Source organism: Cornus florida, unplaced genomic scaffold, assembly GCF_030987335.1.
Source record: "Cornus florida cultivar Cherokee Brave unplaced genomic scaffold, ASM3098733v1 CherokeeBrave_3.0.0_Hap2_Chr05, whole genome shotgun sequence".
Lineage (NCBI taxonomy): Eukaryota > Viridiplantae > Streptophyta > Magnoliopsida > Cornales > Cornaceae > Cornus > Cornus florida.
The window spans coordinates 13,643,321-13,666,304 of NW_026775575.1; the positions used below are offsets into that span (position 1 = coordinate 13,643,321).

The 22,984-nt window shown below is 36.0% G+C and overlaps 1 protein-coding gene across 1 annotated transcript; it reads right to left on the reverse strand.

The window, feature by feature from the left end:
• Positions 1–15,023: 15,023 nt before the first annotated feature.
• Positions 15,024–16,197, reverse strand: LOC132309039 (uncharacterized). The gene is made up of 2 exons (XM_059807391.1): positions 15,526–16,197; positions 15,024–15,200 (listed from the first exon to the last, which is right to left on the reverse strand). Exons 1-2 carry the CDS (start codon positions 16,195–16,197, stop codon positions 15,024–15,026), a joined length of 849 nt encoding a protein of 282 aa, XP_059663374.1.
• Positions 16,198–22,984: the final 6,787 nt, after the last annotated feature.

Sequence of the window (22,984 nt, forward strand, 5' to 3'; positions counted from 1 at the left end):
AAAAATAGATCTAAAGCTCATTTGGAGAGAACTCAGGCTGTGCTTGAAAGGGGAGATCCTAGGGCCGAGTTCTCACATATTTGGGCTCAAAAAGCCTTGTAATAAAGAGAGATTGAACCATTTTTGTGTCGAGATTCGTATTTTTACATTATAATTTCTATATTGTTATAGTTTCTCTCTCTAGAAAGTTAGAGATTAGGGTTAGAAGAAAAGAGAGAAGTGGAGGCACATCTCAAGAATGCATCTCTAGATCTACATACTCTCTATCTCTTGAGCTTCAAAGAAGAAGATGATGATGATGATGACATGTTTAAAGGAGGACCTTGTTGACACCTTGATTGATGTGTGCTCTGATTAGATACATTTGTTAATTAATTAATGGATTATGCCTTTGTCTTGATGGGTTGTTCTACACTAGTTTACTTATTGGTTAGGTAGACAATTCACTTTTGCATTAGATAATTCACACTTTTACATGCAAATTGTATTTATGCTTGTGGCTACATCTAGATTGCAACAATGTATTCCCCATTAATGGAAAGCAAGTGGTTAATTACATGAGCTTAGTAGTGATTCCAACACCGTAAGACCTCTCTTCATATCTCTTAAATCCCTATCTCTCATTAGTTTACTTTACTTGCATTTTAATTTCATTGCACCTTAGTTTAATTAATCAAACCCTCCTTTGCAATCATTTGATACATTAGAGTCAAAATTAAATTACAACACATATAATCTCTTCAAACGATCCCTACTCGATATACTTCATTAGTAGTAGTAATGGTTTAAGAAATGTAAATTTGATTTTCTAAGCTTCCAAAACCATAATCATATTTTGACCTTGCAAAGCAATCTCTCGCATTAAAAAGTCGGTTTTCTATCACATAGAAAGGGGCTCATCACCTAACACTCCAGAATTCGATATCATTCACCTCCGCATCTTTTTCACACCCCGTCATAAAATAAGTTCATTTCTCTTTGGGCACGACAACTGACCTCAAACCTGGGGGATAAGTTGGAGTGGGTTCTCAACCCGAGGAAAATTCGTGGCACGACATTGCCCTTATTTATACAAGTGGAAAACCCTAAAAGGGCTCTTTCTGGACTCTTTTCTTGATACATAAGTTTTCCTAATTTTTCTCATGTCTTCCTTATTTGAATACATCCTTTCTGCAATTGGAAAGGATTCCTCTTGGGTCGATAGGTTTGCTTTTATATTTATTTCTTCATTTTAGCCTATTATACAATGTTAGAGTTGTGCCTATTGTGATACCCCTCGATTCCGGAACACGGGTTGATCAGGTAGCGCACGACACCGAGGGAGTATCGAATAGTTAAGATAATAAACAAACACAGAATACAAAAAATAATAGGAATAAATAATAAAGCTGAAAAGAAAACTAATTAATAATTAAATAAAATCCTCCAAGAATAAAATCCTAATAATAATCCTCAATTAAATCCAAATACTCTGATACCAATAATCTTCTAGATTATAACTCGAGAATCCACAATGTGTACCCCTAACAAAATCCCCACTAAACAATAACTGAAATAATAAAATCCAAAGTCTGAAAGTATAAAGAAAAATCCTACATAGAAGAGTGATGAAGACTAGTCTCTACTTTGCACAAGCAATCTTTACACCTGACGAACACCTGAAAAATAACAGTGGGTCAAGCGCACGAACAAGTTCTACTCTACTACATCCCAAACAGAGACCCAATACATATATGCATCCTAGTCAACTCAAACAATAACTACATAGTCTGTATATAAAGGACTCTCACTAGACTATAGGGCGGCCTTAACCTCAATAGCAGGCAACATGAAAAATGCACACATAGTTGGCATGAGTACCATAATCTACCAGGGCACACAACTATCTACTATATCTACTTATGCATCCCAAACAATACACGCTTCCTAACCACTGATCCTGAGAACTCAAGCTCATATCGTGGCACATATCTATATATATAAATCCATCATATTCAAAACATAAAATAAACTATCCGCCATAGTCTTTCAATGGCATGTCATTCACATGGTTACGTGACCTGACACGAATAGATGAGACTTAACTTATTAGCCAGTCCATCTATAAATATGCCCCCATATCCTAACAATGGTGCATTAATCTATAACATATCCAAATAAGGGTTTTTAAATCCATACAATGATGCAAGCATGTATATACATCAATTAATCCAAACATAAACATAATAAAAATCATATAGACATCCATTGCATTTAATTAAGCAATAGAACCAATTTTTAAGTAGCATGCAGTTAAAATATATCTCAAGTAATTAATATGCATCTCAAATAAATTGCATATACCTTCATAACATAATTAAAATCATTTAAATCCAAATAATTATTTAAAACAGTTTAATACAACCTAAACATCCCTTAATCAACTTTAAAGTTAATTAAATTCCATACTTAGCATATTAATGTATATTATGCATTTCAATCCCTTATCGAGTCAATTACAGTCCTTTAAAAAAATAATAAAATAGGCCCGAACACATCCTGGCACGAAATTCGATGCAAACCCTGCACTGGACCAAACCAGTTGACGGGTTCAGGAATCGGTTGACGTGTCCACTACAGACGTTGACTGGTTTGCACAAACCGGTCAACCGGTTTATACAAACCGATCAACAAGTCCTCCAAACCGGTCAATGTGAACCTGTGGCTGTTCGTCTTCTCCAGCTCAGGCGACTCTATTCTCCTCCGTTAAGGGTCCTAAGGGTCAGTACTAAGTCCCAAATGATCCCAATTAATTATTTATAGCCTTTATATATAATTTGAATAATTTAAAACAAGAGTTCATGCATCAAGATTCAAAATCAAATAAATACATAAACATAAACATACATACTATTTTTAATCCAATTAAGCATGAAAAGTCATTTATTAATTCTAATTAATCATCCTGGAGTTATCCTAAGTATATAAAGAACACGTGATCAAAGGAGAAGAGATAGAAGAAGAACTTGTCTTAAGGATTTCAGGTTGAAAACCTTAAACCTCCTTCTCTGGTTCTTCCTCTGATTCCGAAGACCCTTGGGTTGCCTTCACAGCCCTACTCTGGTCTAGCCCACAAGACAGCCTCCTTTATTCTCTTCCTTAGTTTAGCCTTCTTGGCCAAATCCCTCTCTATCTTTCCTCTACGTTTCCTCTCTGTAAAACTCTCTGTACACTCTCTATCTCTCTCTATACGGGAATAGGGTTTTTGTAACCCCTTCCCAGACTTATACTACATGTATATATAGGCTATAATATAAACTAATCTTACTTCTAATCCAAGTCTGCCATATTAAGGAAAATAAAAATAAAAAAGAAAATAAATAGGAAAGGAAAATACATATATGATGTACGTACATACACAAATATACATATATAACAACTGACTATCCAAAACGTAATATTAGTAATACTAATAATAATAATAATAATAATAATACTAATAATAATTCTATCCTTATATACATATATACACATATATACATATATATTCTTAAATCCATTGATAACTATCCATAACCATCAAGACTCCTATCCAAGTAGTCCATGTGACCCATTTGGTTAGTCTATTACCACTACCCAAATCCATCATTTAAAATAAAATAAAAGTAAAATAAATAGAAACATTTAATCCTAACAAATAATTACAAATAAATACACAACATTTAAACAAACAATCACACTAAATCAAATAATTATAACACATAATTAATTTAAACAAATAAATCAAATGAACACATAAATAACTAGCCACGTAAAGAAATAATCAAATAAAAATTTAATAAAATAAATAATTTAATTTCAAATATATCCTTTTAAAATTAGGGGTATTACAGCTATTTATTGTGATCGATCTTTTTGTTTTGGAATGTGCCTACCTTGTCTACTCTGTGTCACAGGCCCAGTTTTTGACACACGGTCTAGCTATAATAAGTCTTCGCCCATATATGTTAAGTTTTGATTGGAGGGGAATTTTTCCCTCCACAATCTTAAAATTAAATACCAACTTAGATGTAATCTTGATAGTATGTTCTAAATTCAATGATTCAATAAGTACACAAAGTACCGAATATTAGAACTTTGAGTCCAACAAAAAATCAAAGTAATTATCAAGCCAATTAAGAGTCTATAACTCTCTCATACTTGAGATTCATCATGTCATAATACTCGAGAGTCATCATGTCATAACAATGATAAAGAGTAAATTTCTGAGATGACTATTACAATTTCTCAATCCATCATTGATCAATTTTAATCTTTTGCAAATAGAGAGTCTATTTCTATTACGGAATTGGTATAAATAAAATAATAATACAATTTAATTGGAAAAAACCTTGCAACCAAAGTATAGAACAAGAAGCCCAAATAATGCCCAAGCCCCTATGGAGCAAACAGAATGACCATTATCCAAGATAGGATACAACACTATGTAGTGGCAACAAGGAGATTTCCTTCTCCATGGTTAGTGGCTGTCTAGAGGTTCCACCGGCGGTCGAATAACAGAAGCAGGAAGTACTCATTCTTCAATTATACGCCTGGAGCTTGGAGAATCTGCCAATTTTGAGGACATGAGTTTTAGCCTGATCAAATCAATGATTTGTTGGAGTATGGCATTTTGGGATAATAATGACTTTTTAAACACCCTTCGATTGCGCTCCATCCAGATGTTATACACAAGAGAGGCCAATGCAAGTTTTGCAATGGAGCTGCAGTGGACACCAAAGTTGGATTTCCAGTGACGAGATACCCATTGGATAAGGTTCTGCCATGATGATGGTTGGATAAAGAAACCACATTTCGCTTGAATGAATAACCATAGTGGTCTTGTGAAGTCACACTTAAAGAATAAGTGGTCATGAGTTTCTAACTGCGAGGAGCCACATAAGGTGCACGTAGTGGCATTGATATGTAATGTACATCTTCGATTTAGAGTAGGTAGCCTCCCTTGAATAGCAACCCATAGTGTAAATGAGTGCTTTGGGACGAAATTTTTGGACCAGACCAGGTGAGACCATGGGATGCTTGGCAAGTGTGTGTTGAAATGGTTGAGTGTATGGCCAATTGAGAACTTTCCATTTGGTGATGGAATCCATTTCACTTTGTCAGAGTTCTGTGGACAAGGCAAGGGGGTGTTGTTGGCCTGTAATAAATTTGGAAATAAATTTGTAATGGCAGGTGGGAACATCCAAGTGGAATTGATAATGAATGAGCTCAATTTTGTTTTGGTGTCAAGGCCAGTATTAGTTATTTGTTGTAGGGTGAGAAAAAGGTGGAGTGGTCCAAGGCTGCACCAGTTGTCAAACCAGAAATTGGTGGATGATCAATTACCAATTTCAAGCTTGACAAGAGGCTTGATGGATGACCTTAAGCTGAGAAGTCTATTCCAACTCCAAAAGCATTGTCCAGGAGTACTAATTTCCCAAGTACTCCTACCTTTGAGCAAGTAGTGATCAATCAATTTGACCCACAACATTTGCTTGGAGCTAATGATGTGCCAGAAATGCTTCATAACTGCAACCTCATTCCATATTGCAAGATTAGGGATTCCAAGACCTCCAGCCTTCTTGGGAAGACAGCAATGCTCCCAAGCCACTTTGCATCCTATTTTCTTCAGAGAGGGACCAGACCATAGGAATGATCTGAATAAGGAATCCATTTCATGAATAATGGCCATTGAGAGGATGAATTTAAAGCTCCAATAAACTTGGGTTAAAAAAAAAACACAACCTTGATGAGTTACAATCTACCAGAAAAGGAGAGATCTTTGCTAGACCGGTGAGTTATCCTAAGAGTAATTTTGTCAATTAGGGCTCTGCAGTCACTTACTCTCAGCATAGTTATAATCAAGCGGACACTAAGATATCTCATAGGAAGCAGCCCTTTCTCAAACCCAAGGAGTGACAGTATGTTGGCCTCTAGCTGATCAGAAATCCCAGTAAAAAAACATTGACTCTTAGAGAAGTTGATGTGGAGTCCAGAGAGGGAAGTGAATGTATCTAGAGCATGCTTGAATGGATGGAATGCTAGCACGAGAGAAAAGCATAAGATCATCTGCAAATATTAGGTGAGTGAGCTTCAGCTTTTTACATCTCCAATGAAATTTATATGGCATTTCAGCTGTGAACTTGTTCAAAATCAGTGAGAGGACCTGCATCACAAGAATAAACAGAAAGGGTGACAAGGGGTCTCCTTGTCTCAACCCCTTGACACTATTAAAGAACCCATTGAATTAACCATTAATGGATAAGGTGAATGAAGGAGTGGTAACACATGCCTGGATCCACTTAACAAAAGTTTCTGGATAACCCATCAATTTCATGGACTTGAGTAAGAAATCCCAAGACACTGAGTCGAATGCCTTCTTGAGATCAATCTTAAGTGAGCATCTAGGAGAATTGTTGTGCCTGTGGTAACCATTTAGGAGCTCCTGAGTGATCGGTCTGTCAATTATACATCAACCTTTACAATAGCACAAATCATTGTAAAATAGGGCTATTAGTCCGGTAAGTCGAACCACTGGGACTGCCAGTTTATGGCAACTAAGGTCTTTAAAATTCCCTTTTAATTTGATGAAGGGTGTAAATAGAGGTTTGTTGGTTTGTCATTAAACTTAGGAATTTAAAATGCATAAAACAATGACTTGCAAGAACTTTTAAGAAAAGAAATTCAGAAATAGAGGATTAGGGAAATGAATCCGCTTCAACCCTTTACACATGCTAGAAAAAGACTAAATTGGGGATAAACAATATATATAATGGTCAAGAATTATATAGCAACCTATGGTTACCATATAATCGTCAAGAAGTTCATTAAATAAAAAACAAGAATGATCCATCAAAAGTTCATATAATTGAACTACCTAAACTAAGGTGTAGTATCAAGCATACTCTCTTAAGCAAAAGATCATCAAGTTCTTAATCAAATGGTAAAGCACATAAAGTTAGGAATCAAGCATAAACCATCAAAGGGATTACCTAAGCAATGGACTATCAAGGCTCTCTATCAACATGCCATTAAAACCATTCCACAACCTTATTTCCATTGTCACCATGAAAATGCAAGCATTATGATTAAGATAAGAAATCATCTAAGATAAGATAATTATCCTAAAACAATCATTAATATCCATTAGAATCAATTACAACAAGTAATATGCTCTAGATTTTGGAAAGACCAAAATTATACATCCTTATCCCCAAAATAGAAATTAGTCTAGAACATGCTTACAAGGGAAGGCCTCATCACCTCCCTAGATGAAGGTTTAGTTACCCATAAGAACAAGGAATGAAGGAGAAGAAACAAATCCACCCTCCATTTCATGCTTAAGCAAGCTAGCACTCCAAACCCTCCAAAAGCACTACTTTCTCTCTCTAAAACTTAGCTAAATGTGAGATGATCCCATAAGTCATGCTTTTTCCCCTTCTTATCCACCCAATCCTGAGCTCCAACCACCATAGATGAATTAGAACCACAGAAATTGCATAGGAGACCAAAATCAGCTTGAAATCCGGAGCAGGTAAGATGTCATCTACATATCCGCGGGCACCCGTGGGGCGCTGGCGGGCACCCGCAGGCTTTCATGGCTCGAGGGAAGCTACTAGCATAAACAGCAGGCGCCCACGGGAGCTCGACGGGGGCCCGAGAACCTGTGGCAGGGCCCCGCGAAACTAGGCAGTGAGTTGTGGATTTGGCGGGCACCCGCGGAGACTTGCAGCTGCAACACTTCAGCAAAAATTCTCGTGCCACTCTGAGCCGGTCCGTTGCCGCGATTTCCATTATGATCATTATGCCCCGAACTCCACACAAACAACGACTGAAAAGGCTCAGTCCAAAAGATGGCTCCAAGCAACAGTGCACCTCCTTCAACAAGAGATTGTCAAAACCGTTTCTGTAACCATATTCGGGGAAACTGACCTGAAAGAAGACAAAAATACAAAAATAAAGTTAAACTGTACATTAAACTCCACTAATGGACTTAACTAATGCAAGTAAGGGCGCTTGAATATGTAATATTCGGCGCTTATCACACCCCCAAACTTACATTTTGCTAGTCCCATAGCAAAACCAAAATATAAAACCTAAATAAAAATGACAGCATATGGAATGTTGACAACATGCATCAATCGTGAAGTGCAAAAATATCTACAAAGCTCAAATGTAACTTGGAACAACAGAAAATTAGAGAAAGACTCATTAGGCAGACTACCTTGCATATATGAGGCCTTGATATACAACATGGTAAAACACATTTCAACTATTATGCATCAATCATCATAGTCTATATAAACACTTCAATTGTCATTTTTAAAAATACAATTGAACTGTAACTTCAGTGAAAGTGAACCAGATTCCCAATATGCGGCTTTTACCTTCGTTTCCCAATCTCAGGAACACAAGCTTTCAAATCATTGAATTTCCTTCTAAATGGGATCCCTAAGGCATGACTTTATTCACAATACAACTTTTGTTGCTTATTCTATTTACATACTATGGTCGTGCAATGCTGAAGTCCCTTAAGCTTTCTAACCAACCCATGTAGCAAATGTTAAGCCAACAACTCCCAAACCGGATGGCTTTAGGGTGTTAAGTGTAGAGACACTCCTAGGGCTTAATGACTCGAGTTTGAAAGGCTACGAACTCCAACGAACCATATCTACTTATTTATCTTTTTATGAATGACCGTGCAATGTCTAAGTCCCTTAAGCTTTCTAACCAACCCATGTAGCAAGTGTTAGGCCAACAACTCCCAAACCGGATGGCTTTAGGGTGTTAAGTGTAGAGACACTCCTAGGGCTTAATGACTCGAGTTGGAAAGGTTATGAACTTAAACTGGTCATTATCAAAAATTGCTTTCTCTTTTTTTTTTCTTTTTTTTTTTTCTTTTTTTTTTTAACTTATGCCAAAGGTAACCATTCATTAGGGCCATCAATTCAAATCCACTAGGTCTTGGTCAAGGTCAGTTGGGTTGCATACCTCACAATTAGGTTCCCGGTGTGCATCTATGCAATGTGAAGCATAAAAGAGTATGAAATCCGATGAAAACTCAATTGATGCATTTATACAAACCAAAATGAATTAACATGGTCATTTCAAATTTTTCTTTATTTTCAAAATTATCATTTGCCTCTATACACAAAGTCTAAAACACACGTTCAATCTCCAAAAGGTTCCATGATTACACTATCATTGCTTCCAACAAAAATTGTTTTATTAACTTACATGCATCCAGCTACAGTCATGCAAGCAAAAATGCTGTCTCAAAAATGCAACAATGCAAAATGCACCCCCAAACTTGAATTTCACATTATCCTCAATGTGAGAAGATAAAGGATAAATAATGAAAAATGAAGAGTGCAACAAGAACAATAGTACCAAGTTGAAGAGGAATTGAGTGGCGGTGCAAAAATAGGCCACTTCGTGAATTCCATGAGCATACCCCCCAACTTAGTTGCAAAAACCTGTCAAAAGCATCTATACACAGCAAGAATCATATGAATTCAAAATGAATGAAAATAACTGCAATTTATTTAACTAAAAACTATAATCCATGCAAAATAGCAAAAGTGATGCAGTTATAAGTTCAAAATAAAACGGAAAAATAAATGCTAAATGCAGCCCAAAGGAAGTCTAAAAAGTATTACTGAAAAAGGAAATAAGACTAGAAGCATAGAATCACTCCATTATCGGAGTGGTGGAGGAACCGCCAGGTGCACTGGGTGGCTCGGTCACGCAAAGTCTGGAACATAGCCTACAAAACCTCCTAGCTCTCCTGAGTTTTCTGAATGGCACCCTCTATGTTACCAAAACATATGTCAAATGCATCAAGACAAGCATTAAGGGCAAGATAATCGGCACGGGTCATGACATCCATAGGGGTAGCTGGAGCAGCGGGGGCCGAAGCCATAGGAGGGGCTGGAGCACCCCAACCCAAGTCACCTCCAATTCGGGCCTGTCGGGACGTCTTAAGCTGCACCGTGCTGGACTTCCAGACCCCGAGGTTAAAGTCAGCCACTGTCTTTTCTTTCGCCTCACCACGAGGTGTTTTAAACTTAGCATCTTTAAGCAACCTGGTAATAAGGTATAGAAATGGAAATGCCCAGGTGGTGGCATTGCTGGACCTCACCAAGATCAACGCATTATAAATCTTAAGAATTTGGTCCCAGACAAGCTGTGGGACACAAAGCCAGTACTCCTTTTCAGCGGCGTAGAGGGCTTTCAAAATATTCCCCTTACGCTCGGAGTGGCCTGGCATGGGAAGGACGTTCTTGGCCACGACTGAATCAAGAAACCACAACCGGCATGGTAAGAAGGATTTATTGGTGCTTGTGGTTCGATTACCGGTAAATTGACCATGACAAATTTCGCCTACAATGTCCGCCAAGGGAAGCTGAGCCGGTGGGTCAACATAAAGAGGGAGGCCTGCCGCATCCACCGGCGAAGCCAATGGACAATCCGTAGCCATAACAAGGTCATCTAGGCCAAATTCATAAACGTCGCCATCAATGGTGGTTTTAATGATGTCAGGTTCCACACATGAATGGAACAGGTTTGCATAGAACAGACGGACCATGCGCGGGTAATAGGCATGAGCGCGTGGTTTAAAAAGCGATGCGAGGCCATGTGCCCGTAATTCGCGGATTGACCATGCAGTTTCTTGATTTTGTTCAAAATCATTGGCAATGTTGAATTTTGCTTCAGGGACAATTGGCCATTCCACCCAATTTGGAGTTAGAGGGACATTGGAAGGTCCCTCGGATGATCGAGCATGCTTTGAAGCCACTTTGGGAGCCATTGGAGTGAGTAAATTTGGCTCAAGAATTTCTACGAACACCTGGCATGCATAAGAATTGGGAAGAGGGACAAAATGAGGTTAGAAACTTGAAAACCCAAAAATTTCAACCTGTAAATGACATGCAATCACCATCCAACAATCACCAATCCCCTACAACTAGAATCCCATTATCCTTAATGCAAAAATTTAAAAGAAAAGGAAAAAGAAAAAAAATATACCTAACTTGGAGGAACAAAATCCCCTTATGCTTAAATGATGAGAGAGTGAGGGATGGGGTATAGGAGGATGAATGGTGAGATGGATGAATGAGAGGGTTAGGGAAAGATTAGAAGGAGATGGAAAGTTGGAGAGAAGGCAAGAGAAGAGTTAGGGGCGAGAGTTGAGAGGAGGTAGGGTTTAAAATGAAATAAAATGGGGGGAAATGGGCTTGGAAGCCCATTTAACAACAGCGGAGGGGATCCGCGGGCGCCCGCGAGGCAACTGAAGCGAGCTGTGGGATTTGGCAGGCACCCGCGATGGGGTGGCGGGGGCCCGCGAGACCTACGGGAGCCCGCGGAGACATCATGGCTACTGCCCAGTTTGGCGGGCGCCCGCGGTAGCGCGGCGGGCGCCCACGGGGCTCTGCAGATGCTTCCTTGAGCAGCCTCATTTGGCTTGTAAGGCCCGGGATGGTATCGCAAGCAACTTAAACATGGACTGAAAGCACTCCATGGCCCTAGTACACGTGAAGCATTGCCGGAGCTAGATTAGGCGCTCAAATTCAGAAGCGACAGCTATGAGATGCAAATGCTATTTGAATTTTTGGATTTGGACGAGACAAATGCCTAAATGACCATGAATAATTCCAGACGTGGTATAGAAACCTGAAAATGACTATGAAAACTGAATGTGACCACGGAATGCAAGATGAGACAGTTCCGTGAAATTGCACATTTGGGTTAAACTTAGCGAATTCCCGGAAAATTCTTAGCTAAGGCAACTTGGAAGAGGGAAGCTTGGAAGTTGAAAGAATTGCTTCCCATGAGTGCTAAATTTAACGTCGATAGCTGGACGAACCACATTTTGCATTAGTCCTCATTACCCTATACCATGTCTCTCTAGAGAGTCATGCTTCCCCAAATAAGAAAGTTCTTTTAAAAGCAGAGGAAAAAGAGGTTGAAGATAAAATTTGAAAAGAGGTAACGAAAAGACCTCAACCCACTCTTCTTCCTCAATGAAGAACTTTGGATCATTTAGGGGCTGTTTTGGATTATGAGAAGGTGGATAAAGTGAGGGCACACCTAGCAAAGGTTTGTGAAAGATCATATTTAGCACGGGAATGCCCGAAAAATTGTCCTTTAAACTTTCAACATCCTCCTCACACTTATCCGGTGGTTCGGGCTCAACAGTTTGAGACAATTCAAGTGAATGAATGGGAGGAAATGCAAGCTCCCAAAAAAGAGATACAGTTGATGTTACCCAGGGAAGAGAGTGAATGGGTGGAGGAATATCAAGCAAAGAATTTACTTCCCAAATAGAATTGTCAACATCAAAATCCTCACAATTGAAATGAGCAAAGCAAGCTTTTAGAGGATCCTCCATTGAAGGAGGTGTATCAAGCGAAGGATTCTTTAGGGGTTGTTTTGGATTTTTAAAGGAGACAATCTCTTCATCATTATTTTCCTCATTTTGAACCACAAATTCTTCAATTTTTTGTGTGGCAACAATTTGATCTTCAACCACAATTTCTTCATTTTCACATGTGGTAACCATTTGATCATTCTCATGATGAAAGTTACTAGGAGTAATCTCATCATTCATAGAATTTTCTTTTAGATTGGCCACAAGTTTAATTGGAAATTCTTTTTCCTTTTCATCATTTAGAGCATTAACCATTTGTTGAATTTGGGCTATTTGGTCATCTAACTCAACTCTAGATTGGAAATGAGAATAGGTGGTGGATTGCATGCTAACAGTGTCAGAACATTTGCTTATTGGAATCCATCATTTGTTTGTTGATAGACTCCAACATTTGTTTGTTGGCAGCAATAAACTCATCCAATTGAGATGGTGAAAAAAGAGAAGAGGGCTGGAAATAATGATCATTAGGTTGAAAATTGGCGTGAAAATGTTGCCCATGAGATTGTGGGGTTGAATTTCCTATGTCATGCCACAAGAAGTTTTGATGATCTCCCTAACCCGAGTCATAACCATTGAAATATGGATCATTACCCGGTTCAAAGAAATTTTCAGTTGGTTGCTCTAGATAAAAATCTTAGAATTGTCCCGGTGGAGGACAATCTCTTGTATGATGTGTATGACTAGAGCAATATGCACAAAACTCATATGGTGTGTAAAATTGAGTTAGAAGATAATTACCCTCCATCTAGGACTAATTCAGCCACTTGTTTAGATACATTAGGATAAATTCACACAAAATATATACAACACAGATAAGATACACAACAACCCTTCACCAAAACATCCACATGTAATAATCCCTTTCTCCTCAATTATCAACAAGACAGAAAATAAATGGCCTCGACAAGGACCGATGCTTTGTAAAACAGAAAAACAATAATAGCCTCGACAAGGGCTTCATAAGCTAAATATCTCTAAATTAAACACATGCAAGATATTCACAATTTAGATACTAGAACTTTGAAAAACTTACCTGAAGTCTTCTAGACTTAAGATATTTTCATTTTTCCTTAGCAAGCCTTGAGTCCCTAGAATCTCACAAGAACTTAAAACACAATGATAATCAAAACCGACAAAAAAAATATTCACAAAACACAATATTAACAATCAAACCAAAGGTAATCCTAAAACCTTGGTTGCAAAACTGTTTGCAGTCCCCGGCAACGGTGTCAAAAATTGATCGGTTTGTCAATTATACATCAACCTTTGCAATAATACAAATCATTGTAAAATAGGGCTATTGGTCGGGTAAGTCGAACCACTGGGACTGCCAGTTTATGGCAACTAAGGTCTTTAAAATTCCCTTTTAATTTGATAAAGGGTGTAAATAGAGGTTTGTTGGTTTGTCACTAAACTTAGGAATTTAAAATGCATAAAACAATGACTTGCAAGAACTTTAAAGAAAAGAAATTCAAAAATAGAGGATTAAGGAAATGAATCCGCTCCAACCCTTTACACATGCTAGAAAAAGACTAAATTGGGGATAAACAATATATATAATGGTCAAGAATTATATAGCAACCTATGGTTACCATATAATCGTCAAGAAGTTCATTAAATCAAAAGCAAGAATGATCCATCAAAAGTTCATATAATTGAACTACCTAAACTAGGGTGTAGTATCAAGCATACTCTCTTAAGCAAAAGATCATCAAGCCCTTAATCAAATGGTAAAGCACATGAAGTTAGGAATCAAGCATAAACCATCAAAGGGATTACCTAAGCAATGGACTATCAAAGCTCTCTATCAACATGCCATTAAAACCATTCCATAACCTTATTTCCATTGTCACCATGAAAATGCAAGCATTATAATTAAGATAAGAAATCATCTAAGACAAGATAATTAACTTAAAACAATCATTAATATCCATTAGAATCCATTACAACAAGTAATATGCTCTAGATTATGGAAAACCAAAACTATACATCATTATCCCCAAAATAGAAATTAGTCTAGAACATACTTACAATGGAGGGCTTCATCACCTCCCTAGATAAAGGTTTAGTTACCCTTAGGAACAAGGAATGAAGGAGAAGAAGCAAATCCACCCTCCATTTTCGTGCTCAAGCAAGCTAGCACTCCAAACCCTCCAAAAACACTACTTTCTCTCTCTAAAACTTATCTAAATGTGAGATGATCCCATAAGTCATGCTTTTTCCCCTTCTTATCCACCCAAAATCTACTCTCTATCCACCCAATCCTGAGCTCCAACCACCCTAGATGAATTAGAACCACAGAAATTACATAGGAGACCAAAATCAGCCTGAAATCCAGAGCAGGTAAGATGTCATCTGCAGATCCGCGTGGCGCTGGCGGGCGCCCGCGAGCTTTCATGGCTCGAGGGAAGCTACTGGCATAAACGGCGGGCGCCCCCGATGACGCGGTGAGCGCCCGAGGGAGCTCGGCAGGGGCCCGCAAACCTGTGGCGGGGCCCCGCGAAACTAGGCAGTGAGTTGTGGATTTGGCGGGCGCCCGCGGAGACTTGCAGCTGCAACACTTCAGCAAAACTTCTCATGCCACTCCAAGCCGGTCCATTGCCGCGATTTCCATTATGATCATTATGCCCCGAACTCCACACAAACAACGACTGAAAAGGCTCGGTCCAAAAAATGGCTCCCAGCAACAGCGCACCTCCTTCAACAAGAGATTGTCAAAACCGCTTCTGTAACCATATTCGGGGAAACTGACCTGAAAGAAGACAAAAATACAAAAATAAAGTTAAACTGTACATTAAACTCCACTAATGGACTTAACTAATGCAAGTAAGGGCGCTTGAATATGTAATATTCGGTGCTTATCACTGAGCAAGTAGGATGTTATCATCAATTTGCCTACCCTGAATAAAGGCTGATTGTGCTTGATCTATGGTTGAGGGTAGAGTTGGTTTAAGCTTGTTAGCAAGAAGCTTTGAGATGCACTTGTAAATAGTAGTGCAACAAGAAATTGGCCTAAACTCACTGATGGTGGAAGGGTTAGGAACTTTTGGGACAAGGGAAATATAGGTGGAATTTACCTCCCTAAGTAGCTTCCCAGTTATGAAAAATTCTCTAACTGCCCTTGTGACATCCTGACCAATAACTGCCCAAGCTTTCTTGAAGAAATGTGCATTATAACCATCAGGTCCTGGAGCCTTATCACTGCTAAGGGAGAACAAGCAAAGCTTAATTTCAGTGTCAGTAGGGATTAAGCATAGTGATTCCATGAAGGAAACAAGTATAACAGGCTGAATGAAGGTCTGCAGCTGCTCCAAGTCTTGGGGGGGATGGGGGTTCATCCCAAGGCAGAGATGAAAATAGGAGACAATTTCATTCTTAATGGCAGCTTCAGTCTTAAGTAGGGTACCATCTGAGGAGGAAATAAATGCAATTTTGTTTCTATTGTTTCTGGAGGCAATAAATTTGTAGAAGTAGGAAGTATTTGAGTCCCCACATTTGAGCCACTGGATTCTTGATTTTTGCTGGCAGTTCTTCTCCTCAGTGAGCTTGAGTGATGTGTAGGAATGGAGGAGATGCTTTTCTTGTGTCCTCAATGCCTGGTTGTCAAGAGCTGAGTCAAGAGCCAGTTGACAGGAAGAGAGAGAAGCTTTAGCACTCTGAATTTCTTCCTTAAGTGAACTCATAGGCTTTGCAAACTTAGATTTCAAAGGCTGCTTGAGATTCTTCAGTTTGGATACCACTTGAAACATAATATGACCTGAAATGTGAGTGTTCCAATGGGATTGCACCAGAGTTAAGAAATCAGCATGATCACTCTAGCTGTTGAAGTATCTGAATGGGACTCTTCTCTGTGGTTTTGGATTACCAAGGTTAATTATCATTGGGCTATGATCCGAGATACCTGGGGGTAGGAAGCTGCAGTGAGATAAGGGAAATGAGTGATTCCAAGTGTCAAGTATTTTTCTTGATTACTTACAATATCGTAAGTATTTTTCTTGAATATATATATATATATATAACACTCATACAATTTATTTAGGCCTTTATATGAAGACTCATCAGATATATGAATCAACCCTATAATCACAACCTTTCCAAAAAAAAAAAATCCATATAATAACAGGACACCTCAATCCATTTCATATATGAATCCATCAATACACATTATAACATAAAATGTTAATTAAAATCCAAACAATTGCTATGAAGGGCATATAAGTAGCATCTGATCATTAATATCTTGCTATATATATTTGCTTTTCTATTTGGCTGGGACCTTAATTTTAAAGTTTCTTCAAATTTCAGTCGGGATAAGAACATCGATCTCTGCTGTCTACGCTGCAACTGGAGATCGATGTGGAAGCCGTGCAAGTGGGGATTGAGAAGCCATCTGTTAAGTTGGTGTGTGCACTATATCTATCTATATATATATATATATAGATAGATAGATAGATATATGCATGGATATTATTGTTACTATCTTCGTTTTTTTCAGGACTCACGTCAACCCATTTATACCAACTATGATACATGAAACATTTTTCAACATTCAAGTGCCTTCTGTTAGTGATGTAACTAGATTTACAGAAGTCCAGTTTTATTGGAGTCTTCACCAAACATCATACTTTAATATGTATATTTTTCTAGTCAAACTGCCAGTTATGGCTTGCCATATATGAATGGGTATAATTAATATTGCTTGACAAAGATTATACATGCATGCCTGTATTCACATCTATCTGAATTACAAGAGATCCTGTGCGAAGAAAGACCATGAAAATATTTTATTGTAGGAAGAAAAGTGAAGATGTACAAGCCTCTCAAATATTTTGATATTCTCATAATATAAACTTTAGCACCCTTCTATAGAGACCGGAAATGGCAACACAAAAAGTCAAAAAAAAATAATAATAAATAAATACAAATGGCCACTTTGAATTAGATTGAGTCACAATTTAAATCACACAATTTTTTTTTAAATGAATTATATTTTCACACTCTACGCTTGCTTTCACTCTTACTTCTGCGTTCATTGTGTTTGATTTAAAATCCAGCACGTGAGACTTGGGTCACAACACAATGAAGATATTTTTAACCATCATTTGGCTGTTGGGTGAGGGACAAATATGACATATATAAATATCCATGACTATTCAATGAGAATAATCCCCAACATTAATAGGTTTGAAAAATGGGGCACTAATAAGTTAGCCAGCAATAGGGACTTGGTCAAGATGAGAGAGATATATATATATATATATGGCTGCTACTTGTATGCTAGCATTTTCTTGAAAAATTATTGAGACCACTAAAATTTCTTATTTGAGTGAGTGATATGAATAGGGCTGCCTTAACTGGTTTGATTTTTTCTATGAAGGCCGATTTATACTGCCTTGCAATAAATGTTGACGTGATCAGGTTAATTGAAATAGATAGTAATGCACACGTATCGGTACATGTTATGCATACATGATTATGATTAATCTGATACACGGTGCACTTGCACGCTGAATACCTACTCATTTACATAAGAGAAATTTAATAATTTTTTTGTGATGTTACAATATCATAAGTATTTTTCTGGAATATATATATATATATAAGTGTTCTCTTTATATATATATATATATATTTTAAGAAAAACACTCATCCATTATTTTTATTGATTTTGCAGGGTAGAAATATTGTTTTGGCCAAAGTTAAGGCTGATGGTGAAAAATATATGTTTGGCCATTGTAAGAAGCTCCTAAAGAGACCTTTGAAGGGAAGTGCAAAATTCAAAGAGTTAAAGCTCAATGACTTATATTCCGCAGCGCATTGGAGAGAATGTTGGTCGATTCATGCGAAAAGGGAAAAACTTTTAGGAGGAAAGGGAAGAAAATAAGAATTTATATGCAATTTTATTTCTCTTAGGTGTATGTCTTCAGAAACTATTCAAAAATATGAACAAAGAAAAAATTAAAAATGATAGAAATTTAGGATTCTCAAAATTCGTTATCAAATAATGAAGAATTGAAGGAGAAACACGCAAATCTAATATTTTTTTTTATTTTTCATTTCCTTTCCCTTGCAGTTTTCTGAAAAATCTACATCCAATCAACTCAAAATTTTCAAAACAACCATGATCAACAGCTGATTGAGTTGTACATATTGAATTTTTCTCAAAATTTTTAAAATAATGGATTAACAATTAAAAATCAATAGCAAATTTCGATAAATAGTTGGGAAAATATTTTACTTTTTTCTATGGAACAATCAAACACCGAAAAAATAATTTTTTTTAAAAAAACAAGAATTATTTTACATCAAATTGAATATATAACTAGCTAGCTAGGCAAGTAGGATTATCAAAATTTTGTTCATCACTTATGAGTTGTTTGCTTTTTAAAATTATACACTATCTTCTTCTTCTTCTTCTTTCTTTTTCTTCTTCTTCTTCTTTTTTTTTTTTTTTTTTTTTTTTTTTTTTTTTTTTTTTTTTTTATCATGACAAGAAGAAGCTCACATAATCAATTTGCTTCTCTTACTTAAATAATATATATGTATATATATAAACATATAATGACTAAACAAAATACACACAATAACATAATTGAAATATATTTTGAAAAAATTAAGGACATGGTCCTACTTTGAATGAGCATTTAGATATTTCTTATTATTATAATATTTAGTGTGCAAATATTTCAACCCTCATAGCATGATGTAAAAAATATCTTCAGACTATTCCCAATTGCTTGGTTGTTTCGCCTCCTGAAAGTATTATTAAATCTAGAAATGTTGACTTCGACTTTGAGATTAATTGTCATGAAATTGTGGCTAACAACTATTGACATAATTATATCTCTAATATATATATATATATATTCAGTCACATACTGAGCGTCTGACTTTAACTCAATCTTATCCGTTTAGTACCTAGTGTGGCAATTTAATGGTTTATATCGCAATCATATTTGCTCTTGTTTGTTTGTTTTTTTTTTTTTTTTTAAAACATTCAAAGGCACAAAAATTTAGAGCGAAGATGGCAATATAGAGGCATAAAACCAAATCAGAGGAGGCATATAAATCTTGGAGCAAAGCAAATAAATGAAGAACAGACTCCAAATTTTTTAAGGAAATAAAGCCCAACACCTTGCAAACGGAACCACCCAGGGAGAAAGCAGCAAACTAGAGAGATCGAAAAGTCTGGCCATCAGTACGACAACCGCTCCAAAGTTACAACCACAAGGCGCGCCGACACATAAAACCCCGCACAAGATCCAATCAAGGAGAAAATGATCAAATCGAAGCAGGAAAATCAAAACCCGGTCTAGATCAGAGATCTAACCGGAGGAGAACAAACGGATTTGCCTGGTGAGACAAAAACGAAACACACAAGAGTAGATCGAGTCGAACAAAAACAAAAACGGCGTAAAAACCACCCACAGAACGCACTTATTCGATCATGCCGGGTTTATTTGTTCATGTTAAACTTAGCATGCAAAGCAAAGCTAATAATAATCACTAATAAACCAACCATTATAATCACTAATTTTTTTAAATAGATGTCACTTTCATACTTTTCACGTCTTTACTTTCGTTCTTATTATATGCAATTTATAATTTTATCACTTTCAGGCTCGTTTTTGCACTCGTTTTCTTTCGATACCGTAATTTAAGTTTAGCTTATTTGTCAAAGTGAATTAACTAAGGTCATTATTAATTATCAATGATTGTAATTAATTGACTTTAACAAATAGACATGAATATCATTATTCTTAGAAAATATAAGCTGCTATATAAAATAACTATAACAGAATATTAATATTAAGCTATATAAATATAATTGTCTGTTAAAATATAAATGTAAAAAATATTTAAATAATGTTTTTCTTTTCAATAAACCAGAACAATGCTTGTGGCTTATTAATTTATTATATATTTCTTTTCAAAGTAAAAGATCTCGTACTGTAATAATAGAAAAAAATACTCATGAGTTCAAATTTATCGATGCTTCCTTGACTCTTTTTTTTTATGAGAAAGAGTCATCTGAATTTTCATTCAAATAAAAAAAGAATATATAATGAAAGTAAAAGCATTTGGGATTGAAATTTATAGAAATATACTTAACTAATTCGCTTGCGTGTCAGCAAAAAATCAAATCCTAGAATTAAATGTGCTTAGTTGTTCAGCACATTATTTATTTTTTTTATTATATTTTTTTTTTTATTAATTCGGGTGTTCGAAATGGCACAAATCTTTAGAGCCTTCAACAACTCTACTAATTCTAGAGGATCTGGAAGGACGTCTCCCCACTTGGGTCGGGTAAGTCACTATAGGGGTAGTTGAGCTTAATCACAAATAACACCCAGCGGGATTCAAATCCCAAGTCTTAGACTTACTAGTTACTAAACTCTAAAATCCATCGAGTAAATCGCTAAATTATATCCGAAGTAAATTTGTTCGGCACATTTAGTGACGAAGGTTTTCATCGTAACTAAATATATATTTTTTATTTTTTTTGTAAAATATATTTTTCTTTCAGGTAAAATATTTTTTATTTTTATTTTTATTTTTCGGTGTTTGATAAAAATTTACGTCGATATTGAGATCGTGTTCATCGGACAAGACATGTAAAATAACTTATCGAAAATTAATGAATAAGTTATTTTTGTTAATTTTTAATTTTTTTTTTCTTAAATATTTTTTGACAATCAAATATCAAAAAAATAAAAAAAATATATTTTTTAAAAAATATTTGAGGAGCCTTTAGTGATGAAAGTTTGGTATCAAAATACGATTATGAACTCAAGACGAGGTCGTTTGTAGCACTGTAGTAGAGAGCACAAAAGTCCGCTAAGAACGCCTTCTAGATGGGTCATAGTCCGATTTGAATGATTTGACCGTTTGTTCCGGTCAAATTTGGTGCAAGAGCATCGCCATAAAGGCAGGACTTTTTACTAAACAAACCAATAACCCAATGCATTTGTTCCACGTGTTATTTTGAAACTCCATTTCATTGGTTGGAAATTGTTCCATATTATTTTAATTGGTTAGAAAATTTTCCATTTTATTTTATCAACTTGCTTTTACTTTCAGGCTCATTGTTGACATATAAAAAGTTGTTAGTGTGAGCTCTCTTATTCACATTTTGACCCTTAAGTCCCAAGATACATAGGGCAAAAATGTAACTTCGTTTAGCGGTTGCTACAAAACAAAACTGCACATGAGACATGCCTAACTTAGGAAGCAATTGTGATTTTAAATATTTGGGTAACATATTAAACATGCAATACTCCTCCTCCGTAACCTTAGGGTTCGCCAAGTGGCAGGGTTTTTTTAGTGTATGTTTTGTTTTCAATGTTTTTGTTTTTGTCTAATATTATAATAATAAATAGTAAAAAAAATATATTTGATAAAAATTATTTTGTTTTACATAGTACTAAAACTTTTCGTAAATAATTGATAAAAATTAAAACACCAATTTGATTTTTATATATATATATTTCTACACTGTAATATTTGGTATTGTAGTTATGAACAATGTTTTTTTTTTTTAATAAAAAATTATTTAAATAACATTTTTAAATTAACTATTATATTTTTTATACTTGCAGCATTTTTTTACTAAATATGTTTTTATAATTTTTATTCTAAAACTCTTACAACAAATGGACGTTATCAAACATGCTTCTGATTACTATTTAAAATACTTTACAACAAAATACTTGTTTTGTCTTGGGTTAAAACAAAACACGTACCAAATAGACCCTTAGCTCTGGCGTTTCATCAAGTTTGGAGTTAGTTCAATTCTCACCGAATGTAAATAATTTTTTTGAGTCATGCCTCCACAACTATACTTCGCAATGCTTACCCTTTTAACCAAAAAAAAGAAGAAGCATACTTCGCAACTTAGCCGGCACGGATTGAGGAGGCGTCCTTCCTAAGTCCGTAGGGATTAGTAACAACAAAGACCCGAATACTCCAGATTAATCTCTAAAAATAAAATAATGATACAAAACTGATTTATTTAGTTTCAATTTATAAGATGAATAAAGTTGCATCTTTATTGGTGCGAAAATAATTAAAGGCTATGTAGTTACGAATATTCGTCTTTAAACCACGTTGGGTATCTTGAGTTCTTAACTCATGTCGTAACTGGATTTATTTTACCTTTTGGACTGTTGAAAACAAGACTCAATTTGCAGATTGTTTGGGTTGGGCTTTAATCTAAAATATATTTGTTGATTTCAGTGTTTTAAAAAAAATTTATATATAGCAAAATATATATATATATATATTTCTTTTCCGGGAAGATTAAGCAAAATATATTAATGTATAAAGAAATTACAGTGGGCTTCATCTTTAGCTAAATAAAATAAGCCCAAAAGAACCCAATGAGCCTAAAGGTCATTACATTTTAGTGAACACAAAAGGCCAGCTGGGACCCAAAAATAGGCAACTGAAATTTTCCAACAATTGCGAATAGAGACTGGGCTAAGGGGTTGTTCCTGAGAATGGCTACTACATGGTAATCAATTACCGCATAAGGCT

Coding starts and splice junctions, on each gene's coding strand:
- LOC132309039 (XM_059807391.1), bottom strand. CDS start 16,197: ATGTTTCAAGTGGTATCCAAACTGAAGAATCTCAAGCAGCCTTTGAAA. Junction 15,201..15,525: donor CTGGGAAGCTACTTAGGGAG/GTAAATTCCACC, acceptor GTCTTCTTTCAG/GTCAGTTTCCCCGAATATGG.